Raw genomic sequence first — 12,716 nt, 5'->3', positions numbered from 1 at the left:
CACTCACTCACTCACTCTCAGCTGGTAGGAGCGCAGACACTCACACACTCTCACACACACACTCACACACTCACTCTCAGCTGGTAGGAGCGCAGACACACACACACACACACACACACTCACTCACTCACTCTCAGCTGGTAGGAGCGCAGACACTCACACACTCTCACACACACACTCACACACTCACTCTCAGCTGGTAGGAGCGCAGCTCGTAGATGTTGGGTCCGTCTCTGGGCACCGGCTCGTTCCAGAAGCTGAACTCCAGCAGCAGCTGGTTCCTGCGGGACAGCAGCATCTTCCCCCTCTCCTTCCTGTACTCCAGGAAGTCCTGCGAGACAACACAGACGTCCATCATCACTCTCCACTGACCCTCAGCTCAGGGCAGCGTTCAGAAGGTCACTCTGGAATCTAACAGCTTACAGAAAGAGACTCTACTTAAAGAGATAGTTAACATAAAAATAAAATTCTGTCATCATTTACTCAGCCTCACGTTGTTTCGAATATGTATGAGTTGCTTTTATTTTTGGGTGAACTATCACTTTAAGTAGAAAAACCTGAAATCTGTAACCTGTTAGATTTCCAGAGTGACCTTCTGAACGCTGCTAATTAATTACTGGCTGCAGGCTGATATTCATCATTAAATCACACTGTGAATGCTGATTAATAAACTAACATATTCTGTTTTCAGCATGTATCATGCCACAATGTTACGAGATGTTACACTCACATGCAGACTACAGTAAGTATGAACGTACTGAAATTGTTGGTGTATATTCATAACACAACCCCCATAATGTCTGATTCTGCAGTGTTTTACCTTGTTACTCTTTAGTTTGTTCATGACTTCAGTCAGAGCCGGATATCCTCCTCTGTACCTCCACAAGTGCACTATGTAGTGAACCAGAGGCATGTGTTACAGTGTGTACACACACACACACACTCACCTCAACACACTCTCGTATCAAACACAAACAAACATCTCATTCATATACAGTCAGAGGTGTCCAGAACTGACAGAACATTTCAGGTTACGAATGTAACCAGAGTTCCCTGACTATGGAACGAGACACTGCGTCCTCTAGGGGGCGCTATGGGGAACACCTCGTCATGACTCGTGTCTGAAGCATACATTGAAAAAACACCAACTTGTGGGCCGGCGACAGCCTCCGACGTCACTACTGGCTCGACTATAAACAGGCACCGGGAGAACACGTCATTCACTGAAGCTTGCGTCCGAAGCATGGCAGTGGTCTCTAGTGGTCGCTATGGGGAACAGTATACCCACGCCGCCATGCTGAGGCGAGTGCAGGCCAGAATCATGGCGAGCACTAAGTACCAACTCTAACATTTACATGGGAGTTGCCCCTGGGACGTTAGACGGCTGTCTGTGACACCCCTTACAGCCAAAGCCCTAAGCTACATACCCAACTTAATTGTAAGGGACTCTGCCCGGGGTAGAGCTGAAGGCTTGGAATCAGGAAAGATTCCTTTAAAGGGATATGGCTAAGAATCTAGAATTTTCAACAGATCCCTGGAGATGTGTGAAGTGCCTTCCTACTTCAAACGCTCCACCATCATCCCCATCCCAAAGAAACCCAAGATAGCAGAACTTAACGACTACAGACCTGTGGCTCTAACGTCTGTCGTCATGAAGTTGTTTGAAAAACTGGTTCTGGCTTATCTGAAGGACATCACTGGACCCTTACTGGACCCCCTGCAGTTTGCTTAACGAGCAAACAGGTCCGTGGATGATGCAATCAACATGGGATTGCACTTCATCCTGCAACATCTGGACAAAACAGGGATTTGTGTGAGGATCCTATTTGTGGACTTTAGTTCGGCGCTCGGCTTTCAACACCATCATCCCAACAGCCCTTCAGACCAAACTGACCCAGCTCTCTGTTCCTAGCTCTATCTGTCGGTGGATCACCAGCTTTCTGACAGATAGGCAACAGTTAGTGAGACTGGGGAAATTCACATCAAACAGCTGCTCCACCAACACTGGCGCCCCTCAGGGATGTGTTCTCTCCCCTCTGCTCTTCTCCCTGTACACCAACGACTGCACCTCTAAAGACCCCTCTGTCAAGCTCCTGAAGTTTGCAGATGACACTACAGTCATCGGCCTCATCCAGGACGGTGACGAGTCTGCTTACAGACAAGAGGTTGAGCAGCTGGCTGTCTGGTGCAGTCTTAACAACCTGGAGCTGAACACGCTCAAAACAGTGGAGATGATCGTGGACTTTAGGAGAAACCCCCCTGCACTTTCCCCACTCACCATCATGAACAGCACTGTGACTGCAGTGGAGTCATTCAGATTCCTGGGAACCACCATCTCTCAGGACCTGAAGTGGGACAATCACATTGACTCCATTGTGAAAAAGGCCCAGCAAAGGTTGTATTTCCTTCGCCAGCTGAGGAAGTTTAACCTGCCACAGGAGCTGCTGAAACAGTTCTACTCGGCCGTCATTGAGTCTGTACTGTGTACTTCAGTAACTGTCTGGTTTGGCTCAGCAACAAAATCAGACATCAGAAGACTACAGAGAACTGTTCGGACTGCTGAAAGGATTATTGGTGCTCCTCTGCCCACCCTTCAAGAACTGTATACATCCAGAGTGAGGAAAAGGGCTCATAAAATCACTCTGGATCCCTCACATCCAAGTTTCTCCATCTTTGAACTTTTGCCATCTGGCCAGCAAATACCAGAACAGTGAGGCACAAGAACAGTTTCTTCCCCCAGGCAATCTACCTCATGAACAGTTAAATGTTCCCTAATTATGCTTATAAACGTGCAATATCCTTATATTTATTTGTTAATCCTCCATCCTAGAACCATTCCTGCATCTCACTCAATCCTATTCCATTATCATTTATAGCACAATTGTCTGTGTGTTGTTGTCTCTGTGTACTGGAAGCTTATGTCACTAAAACAAATTCCTTGTATGCGTAAGCATACTTGGCAATAAAGCTCTTTCTGATTCTGGTTTTATACTAAGTCTTGCCTGTCACACAGGGGTTACCGCTAGCTTACGCATAAGCTTGCTGAAGGAGCTGTCTCAACAGTTCTCTAGTAGCAACACCGTTTAGATAGGTATCAGAGGATACATAGGTGGAGTGGCGTCAGGGGCGTCGCACCCGTGGGGGATGTGGGTGTTTTAACACCCACACTTTTCCCGGTGAGAGGGTTCAACACCCACACGTTTTCTGTAGTTTTTCCGCAGTTTTGCACAAACGCCTTACTACAGCCGCTCCTCCGTTTCTCTGGCCGCTCTGTGTCTGCGCTCGCCGCGGCTGCCTCCTCCCTCCTCCCTCTCATGACACCTGCTTTGAGTGTGACTGGCTGATGATTGGCTGTTCTGCCTTAAGTCCCGCCTCTCTTGGGGTGTTATTGGTCAGCTCGTGCTGAGGAGGCGGGAACTTAGGCGGGAAGAGTTTGGGAAGATGTTCTGTTATCGTTTTGTTGACATGTCGAGTGTTTCGGTATTATATTTCGTTTTTTAGACTAATGCTAATTGCTTTTATTGGGATATTGTTCAGCAGCTAGCTTAATTCGGCTATGTAACGTTATGTGGCCATGCAATGTATAACATAACTGTGATGATGAAGCAGGGAATTGACGAGGAGGGGGACAAACTGTCATTGTTAAGCAGTGTATTTATGGGTTCATTGCCAGTGCAACTAATTTTGATATTTTGAGCATTGTTTGTTGATTAGCTGAATACTTTTGTGGATACTTACTTACCTGTTGTGTTTGATTGTAATGTTACATGTTGAGGAGAAAAAAGTGAGAAATGATGACATTGTTTCCGTACCTGTTGTAGAATTATGAAAGAAAAGTGTATATTATTTTAATGTTTAAAAACAGTAAATTGTTACATTTTTTATACCACCAGAGAAAAAGCTTTGTGTGGGCGTGTTTTTTTCTCTCCCCTTTTCTGATATTTTTTTTAAATGTAGGATAATTTTTTTTTTCAGCCAAACGCTGCAAGCCGGAAATCCGGCATGGTGCCGGAGAACTTTAAGCCCTGCATTTTGTACCCCTCTATCATTGTATTCATTTTTTTTTATTGTTTATAAACAAACCACATCCATCCCCCACACTTTTGAAAAGCTTGCTACGCCACTGAGTGGCGTCCAAGATGAACGGGGCTTTTACCAACTCAAGAAAGGACATGAAGCAACCGCGCAAAGCACTCACCATATAGGATTTTAGAAAGAATGCAGAATACTAGCGTGCAAACTTACCACAGTGTGGATTACAGAAAGTGTGCAAAGACTTCACGTGCACACTTACCATAGCATGGATTCTCAAATACTGTTCTAAGGAGGGGCTCTCATGGCACTCTGATAGAGAAGCTCATAGATGGTTGCTCTATCAGAGTAACAGTAATGATTGATAGACAATCAAAACAGTCAAAACATTAATGATTGATAGACATCTACTTGATCAGTGGAAATAATGCTGGAGTGCTCTGGGGAAAAAACGGGGAACTCAGTTTCACCTGAGAGGATAACTTCAAATTAAGAAAGAGAGTAGCGTACTCATAGGAAATCCTTCTTAGCAAAAGTGAGCACTGCTAAACTACCACGAGAACAGCCCAAATAGCCCCTCATATTGAGGGGAAGCGATGCTTGAAGTATATAGAAACTGGCGCTAGGCTCACTTATTTAATGGCGGCTGCCTGCTGAGACTCAGTGCAACACTCTCCCAATAACGCTCAAATAAACCTTGGTACGTGTGACAAGACTGTTGTAAAGAAGGAAAATTTCAGCTTAAACCTGTGTCTTGCCAATGCGAGAAACAAGACAGTCGTTTGCAGCCAAACAACACATTTTGACTGAAGTAAACAAGCAGCTGGGTGAAAACAATGCGGCTTTGACTCAGGCCATTGATGACTTAATGGGCAAATATTTCAAAGAGGCTGATGTGAAAGCCGAATCACGCATCAACAGGCTTGAGAAATGCACTGATAGTATGCATTCAACTTTATCCAAGCACATGGAGGAAATACGGATAATACGCTCAGATACAACTCAGTTAAAAGAGCGTGTGAGTGAGGCTTTACAAACTGTCTCACAGTGTGTGGAAACAATGCACAAATATCAAGCAAAACTCACAGAAATGGAGGATCGCGCACGGAGAGACAATTTGCTTATATTTAATCTAAAAGAAGGAGTTGAAGGTACAAATGCTCTGGATTACCTTCGAGAACAACTTCCCAAGTGGTTCCCTGCTATCGTTGACACCTGCCCGGAGCTGACAGGATGTCACCGGCTTGGACGCCTGCCTGAGCGAGGCACTGGGAGTGAGCCGCGGAGACCACGGTCGCTGATCGTTAGATGTCTCCAGTACACTGACAGGGATCGTATCCTCAAAGAATCCAGGAAAAATCGTTCAGAAGTGGCTAATATTCAACTTCAGTTTGCCGCGGACTACAGCAAGGCCACTTTGCAGTGTCGTAAATTATGCTACAAGGTGATGTATGAAGCCCGTACAAAGGGGTTTCAGGCTTTCCTTCTGTACCCCGCGACAATAAAATTCACCAAAGGTAATGTCAGGCATTTATTTCAAGACGCAAGTAAGGCTGAGCTTTTCATTTCAACTATTGAGGATTAAACTCCAGCGCAGTGACTTGGTAAGGCTGTTACGAGGCAATTTTGTTTGACTTTTTTTCTCTTGAGCTTGTGAACATTTGATGACTTTCTTTTTCGTTGTTGTTGTTTGTTTTTTTGGTTTGTTTTTTGGTTTGTCACAATGTCTGTTACTTTGATAAAATTCTTGGGAGAGTGAACTATTATGAGCGCTGATTTATTTTATGTGTGGGGGGGGGGTGAGGAATGTTTAATGTTCAATCACCAGTATTTTGTTTACTACCTGTCTTTGGGAAACATCTTTGAATTTATGGAAATTTTAGTTGTTATTATTTAAAATTAGATAGGTATAATACTGACAAGATTTGATACTAGAGAGCAAAGCATGCATGATTTTGGTAAGGACTTGGACCCTGATAGCCATGTGTTGAATGAAAGATGTGACACCTCTAAATATTATACTGATTATGAATTTAATTTAAACATTAATTCAAGGGACAGTCTGTCGCTTGTTCATTTCAACACCAGAAGTCTTAATGCAAATTTCAACAAATTGAAGGATTATATCACTACATTTACAAGTCGATTTAAAATAATAGCACTTTCTGAAACATGGATTAGCGATGAAAAGGGTGTAGACTTTGAAACAGAAGGATACAAGCTGTACCACGTAAGTAGATCAGAAAAAAGAGGAGGAGGTGTGGCGTTGTATGTTGATAGTCATTTGAAATGCAAACTTGTTGAAAAAATGTCTATTGCAATCGAGGGAATTTTTGAATGTGTAGCTGTTGAAATCGATATTTGGAAAAAAACAGGAATGTGATCGCTGCTTGCATTTACAGAGCTCAAGGATCCAAAATTGATGTTTTTCAGGACAAATTTGAACAATTACTTGATACACAGAATAATCATAAAACATTTTTTATAAGTGGTGATTTCAATATTGACTTTCTTAATCAATCTAAATGTAAGTTTACTTAAGATTTCTTAGAAGCATTGTATACAAGATCTTTTTTTCTCTAATTACGCAGCCTAGCAGAATCACTAGCTCGTGTGCCACATTAATTGATAATATCGTCACAAATGATGTTAAAAAAATTGTTCAGAGTGGATTATTGAGAAATGACTTAAGCGATCATTTGCCTGTTTTTACCATTTATGACATGCAACCTGAGATATACAAGAGTTCACATCATACATCATATTTTAGAGTGAGAACCGAGAAAACAATAAATGACTTTAGGAGTGTGCTTTCACAACAGAACTGGTCAGGTGTCTATGTGAATGATGTGAATGCAGCATATGAAACCTTCTTAAACATATATATATATCTAGCTATGATAAATGCTGCCCACTAAAGCTGTCAAAGAAAACCCCTTAAAGTGATAAACCCTGGATGACATTAGGATTAAAGCATGTGAAAAGAAAAATAGATTGTATAAAGACTTTGTAAAAAATAGGACATCTAATTGTGAGGCCAAACACAAAACATACAAAAATAAATTGACGACAATTTTAAGAGAAACTAAAAGGGACTATTATAATAAACGATTGAAAGATAATAAAGGAAATATGAAAATAACATGGAATATATTAATATAATAAAACCAAACTCACAACATATTAAGTTACCTGAATATTTTGTGTACAATGAAACTGTTATGAACAATAGCATAGATGTAGCCAATGAATTTAACTCATTTTATATCAATATTGGGGAAAATATTGCCAAATCAATTGATATATCTAACCAAAGTCAAAATGTTACTTGTGGAATGAAAAGTAGAATAATGCAGTCCATGTTCCTGGGTGAGGTTCAGGAAAATGAAATTCCATCTATTCTTAGTAAATGTGAAAATAAAACTTCTACTGATAATGATGGACTTGACATGGCCATTGTAAAAAGGACCATTGACTGTATTATTAATCTTTTATTTTTAATTTGTCTATACATTCGGGTGTCTTTCCTGAGAAGATGAAGGTCGATAAAGTCGTTCCACTTTTCAAAAAAGGAGATGTACATCATTTTAACAACTACAGACCAGTGTCATTGCTCTCTCAGTTTTCAAAAACCCTTGAAAAGTGGTTAGCTCAAAAACTAAATTTTTTTTAGAAAAACATAAATTAATTACTGAAAAACAATATGGCTTTAGAGCAAAAGCTTTGGCATTAATTGAACTCATAGAAAAAATAACATTTGCAACTGAGAATAAGCAACACACAGTGGGCATCTTCATCGACTTAAGCAAAGCTTAACACTATAAATCACAGTTTGCTATTGTCAAAATCATACAACTATGGCATTAGGGGTCCAGCTCATCAATGGCTCAACAGTTTTCTTAACAATCGACAGCAGTTTGTTCAAATTAATGGTCAAAGATCTGATTTAAAAGAAATAATATCTGGAGTTCCACAAGGATCCGTTTTAGGCCCATTACTATTTCTTTTGTTCATTAATGAAATTTTTTGATGTTTGCCGATGATACCAACTTTTTTTTTTATTCTAGAAATAATTTGTCAGAAATAGCAGAAAATATAAATTCAGAAATGGGAAAAGTTAAGAAGTGGTTTGACAAAATAAATTATGTTTAAATTGGGAGAAAACAAAATACATGATTTTTGGTAATTGCAAAAAGAATGGAAATGTAAGAATAGCAATTAAAGGAAATTATATTGAATGATTTATTTAGATAAAATTCTTAGGTGTTATTTTGAATGATAAATTGAATTGGAAAGATCACATAGTTTATATTAAGAATAAAGTTTGTAAAAGTATTGGGGTCTTGTATCAGGTTAAAGATGTTTTAGACTGTTTTTCATTGCTTATGTTGTACATTTCACTAATACTCCCATATTCTGGATACTGCACAGAAGTCTGGGGTAATACATACTCTACTAACACAAGATCTCTGTTTTTGTTACAGAAAAAAGCATTAAGGATTATCAACAAGACAGGCTAGAGAGAAAACACAAATAGTTTATTTGTAAATTCAAAGATTTGGTTGACTTGAAGATTTTGATTTTTATGTGGAAAGCTAAGCAGAGAGTTTTGCCTATGGTCTTACAAAATGTATTTACTCTTGTATCAGAGGAAGATGGCCATAGAAGGCAATATTATTTTAAAACTCTTTTTGCACGTACTACACAAAAACAGATGTGTTTGTCTATGTACGGAGTTAAACTATGGAACACCTTGCACTATGAACTGAAGTGCTGCAAAAGTGTTTGTAAATTTAAGAATTTGTATAAGAAAAAAATACAGGAATGTTATAAGAACAATGATGACTAACACGCTTAAAATGATTATAATTAAGTGTAAAGATAGGTATTACTGAAAATACTTGATCCATACGTTGATCCATTTATAAAGTAGCTGTTTTTTGTTTTGTTTTTGTTTTGATGTGCACAAATAAGCGACAGGTACCATAAGATTTTCTTCTTCTTGTCCTGTTCGTTCATGTACGTGATGAATGAATGAATGAATGAAGTTATGTATGATTTGTGCAATAATTAATTGAAATATAAATAAATACACACTGGCTGAATGGAGCCCAAGGAACCAAGGTCTAATCATCTAAAGAAAGGGAACGAAGCTGAGGGCGTAACCCTTATCATACAGGATTTCAGAAAGTGTGCAGAGTCTTGCGTACACACTTACCACTTACGTGGATTTTAGAAAGTGTACAAAGTGTTCACAAGCACACTCACCACTGGTTTTGAGAAAGTACACAGAGCATTCATTATCCAAGATGAATCGGCTTCAATAATGAACGTGATATTGTGTAGCTTGTCAGTGATCTACGGCTCTGTCTATTAAATGCCTCTCCTTTTAAAAGCAGGTGATGGCGATTTAGTGGTAATGACGGAACCGGATTTACTGACTAGGTGTGCATGATCATATCATTAGATATATCGCCCAGCCCTAGTGCAGCGTGGTACAGCCTACTGCAGAAATGAATAATCAAATGTAAAATAAAATATAGTCTACTGTCACATTAAGAGCTGCACGTATCTAAATTACTGTTACACGTGTATTTTCATTCTCAACTCTTTACATTCATTTATTACATGAACAACGAATGTATACATGAATAATCACCAAGCGCAGCATTTTGACACATTTTTGTGTGTATTGGAGATTTTAGGCGCGCACCTTGAGCTAAAAGATGACTTAACAAATCCGTGTTCTGTTCTGTCTCTGAGCACCAGGGGCGCTGCTCAAGTCCTAATAATCGAATCGTTTTTTTTCGATTAATTGCACAGCCCTAATGTCTCCCCCACAGAGAAAAAGCTCTTTCTACAGGGGGCATCCTCTCATAGCCGCTTTCGTGCATCGCCTCAATGTCGGCACAACTCTTATGCTGAAACCGATGGACGTGAGAAGAAAACTGACTCTTTCATTTATTTTCGATCTCTGTATGGAGATCAGGCAGAAATGGAAGGCTCACCTGAGCTGGAGGGCTATGGTAAGAAAGATAACGCGCGTCGAGGCGGCCTCACGGCGTCTCCTTGTTAGCGCACTTTCATGGCAAGTCCAACTTTGCCGTGGCACGATCCATAACCTCCAACAGCTCTACATACGCAGGGCAGGAGAATTGAAAAGGTTCAGCCTCAGCTTCTTCACCATCCTCAAATAACTCCTGCTTTTCCTGAGTAAAAACCCAGCAGAACAGTCAGTGAAGACGAAGAAGAGAATGACGTGTTCTCCCGGTGCCGGTTTATAGTCGTGCCGGTAGTGACATCAGAGGCTGTCGCCGGCCAACAAGTTGGTGTTTTTTCAATGTATGCTTCAAAAAGGGTCACGGCGAGGTGTTCCCCATAGCGCCCCCTAGAGGACGCAGTTCGAAGTTCCCTTGAAAGTGAACTCCAGACACATCAGAAAATACTGACCTTTATTCTGTCATAATGACCATGAAACATGCAAAGGACTGCTCTGAGCACAACAAACACCAGATGAACTGAGTCCTAATGTTCAAATCCACTTTTAACTTGTGTTAGTATACTTCCTTTAGTCTTCAACACTAATGTTACTGTGTGTGTGTGTGTGTGTGTGTGTGTGTGTTTGTGTGTGTACATATAGAAGGTAATTCTCTGCACATTTCAGAAACGTCCCTCACTAAAACTGTTGATTTCCTTTTTTTCTTGAAGAAAGCCAAATATAAGAGGTCAGGGATGTGTGTTTACTGTTCTGCTCTGTAGAGGGGCTCAAATGACAATGTTCACCTGGGATTGGGTTAAGATGATTTCAGAAAGATGGTGATGTTACTTTCACACAGAGTCTATTAAAGATCTATTTCAGCTCTTATGAAAGTCTAGTGGTTTGGGAGGCCGTCCTACCAGCTTGGTCCTGTTCTCCGTACCAGGTGTTCCAGGTGCCCACCAGCTCACACGGATACCTGCTGTCTCTGTGGATGGACGGCAGCACCTCGGCACTGCAGACACAACACAACTCTGAGCCTCGGATCACGCTCCAGGTGGGTTCATGTCATTAACACCAGGAGAAGGGCTTACCAGAGTGTGTTATAGGCATCCAGACACTCGGGCTTCACGTTGTGAACTACAACACAAGCAATAAAACAGAGCTAATGAACACACGGCACAAGCACCGAGACGCTCTCAGCAGAGGACAGAACCTACACTGGATTTTATACAAGTTGTTGTCCTCTTTCTTGGCTAGCAGATGGGAGTGAGCGTCTTTTCTGGGGTCCACCTTCCGCACAAACAGTGATTTGAACCAGCTGTCCTCTCGGCTCCGGTTATTAGACGCCGACAGACCCCTGAAACACAACCAGCTCTGATTCACTACACACACGAGTCCCTGCAGCACAGAAGCAGTCATCAGCAGCACAGGTGTATAAGTGTGTGTGCGTGTGTGTGTGTGTGTGTGAGAGTGTGTGTCCCTGCAGCACAGAAGCAGTCATCAGCAGCACAGGGATATCTCAGACAAATACTGTCCTCCGAACAAACCACACATTAATGGAGAGATTTTTTATTCAGCTGTCACGTGATATCTTCTCTTATGACTGGTTCAGGGTCACGTGATAAGAGCAAACAGAAACACACTCTCAGTACAGTATAAACTGAGACTCTGTGTGTTTCTGATATTCTGCATGCATCACTTATCAGTCACATTGATAACTATTACAGCCATTTATTAATCAGTGGCTGGAAGCTAAAACACTGTCTTCAGCATAACCTGAGTTATGAGTTATGAGAGTTATGAGTTATGACCTTGAGCAGCGCGTGCGAGCGCCTTTGACTCCCGCAGCAAACATGAACAGCGCAAACTTTACCATCAACACACTGATAAAGTGTCTGTAAGTTACACATCTGCTCGCAGTAATACTAGTAGTCTCGTCTTTATCTAATGCGATAGTGTGTGTAACACTAGAGACTCTCGTGCAGCTCGTGTTTCGCTAAAGAACAAAGCTCGCACGTTTATAACACGTAATCGAGATCAAACCTGATAACAGCGGTAAAGTGTCCGTGTTTCGCCTGATAAAGGCCTGAGCAGGAGCTCTGAAGGACTCTGGTCGCCATCTTCCACCGATAGGACACACAACAGAAGCAGCAGGCGAGGAAAGAGTTAAAGGCTGCAGTTCTCCGGCGCTGCCGCTGGGGGCGCTACACACCACTGCTGCGAGCACAGCTCACTACTCACAGTGTAATATCATAGCTTACACACTAACATTAAACATAACATACAGATAGTGAAACCTTAACTCAACCTCAGCCTAAATCTGCAAAACTATAAGCACATTCTCATCCTCACACTTTCTGCAAAACACTACACACATTGTTTGGCAAAACACTACACACACTTCTCTACATTAGACACAGCAATCTAACATAATGTCACTTCATGCCATTTCAAGACACTGCTTTCCAAAATACTACACATATGAACCTATTGATCAAACACGGCTATCAGGTGTCCACACACTTCAAACAATCAAGGTGTGAGCACTATAAAAAGATAACAGTTGAATTTTTGTATTCAACAGAAATGAAAGACAGTGTTGCAACTTGCTGGTGTGTTTTGGATCACTGTCCCACTGCAGAACCCAAGTTTGCTTCAGCTTGAGGTCACGAACAGTTGGCCAGACATTCTCCTTCAGGATTCT

General features: G+C 41.2%; 1 protein-coding gene across 1 annotated transcript in view; it reads right to left on the bottom strand.

The window, feature by feature from the left end:
• Nucleotides 1-12,217, bottom strand: part of LOC127972449 (protein NipSnap homolog 2-like) — a 17,843-nt gene extending 5,626 nt beyond the window's left edge. Inside the window, exons 1-6 of the mRNA XM_052575941.1 lie at nt 12,056-12,217; nt 11,230-11,369; nt 11,104-11,149; nt 10,930-11,024; nt 821-891; nt 191-331 (exon numbers count right to left, since the gene is read on the bottom strand). Coding sequence (XP_052431901.1) covers nt 191-331; nt 821-891; nt 10,930-11,024; nt 11,104-11,149; nt 11,230-11,369; nt 12,056-12,132 — 570 coding nt within the window. The 5' untranslated portion in view covers nt 12,133-12,217. The remainder of the gene's footprint in view (nt 1-190; nt 332-820; nt 892-10,929; nt 11,025-11,103; nt 11,150-11,229; nt 11,370-12,055) is intronic.
• Between the last annotated feature and the right edge of the window lie 499 nt (nt 12,218-12,716).

The sequence above is a fragment of the Carassius gibelio genome, chromosome B15 (genome assembly GCF_023724105.1).
Source record: "Carassius gibelio isolate Cgi1373 ecotype wild population from Czech Republic chromosome B15, carGib1.2-hapl.c, whole genome shotgun sequence".
In the NCBI taxonomy this organism is placed as follows: domain Eukaryota; kingdom Metazoa; phylum Chordata; class Actinopteri; order Cypriniformes; family Cyprinidae; genus Carassius; species Carassius gibelio.
This window is presented reverse-complemented; position numbering and strand designations above follow the sequence as displayed.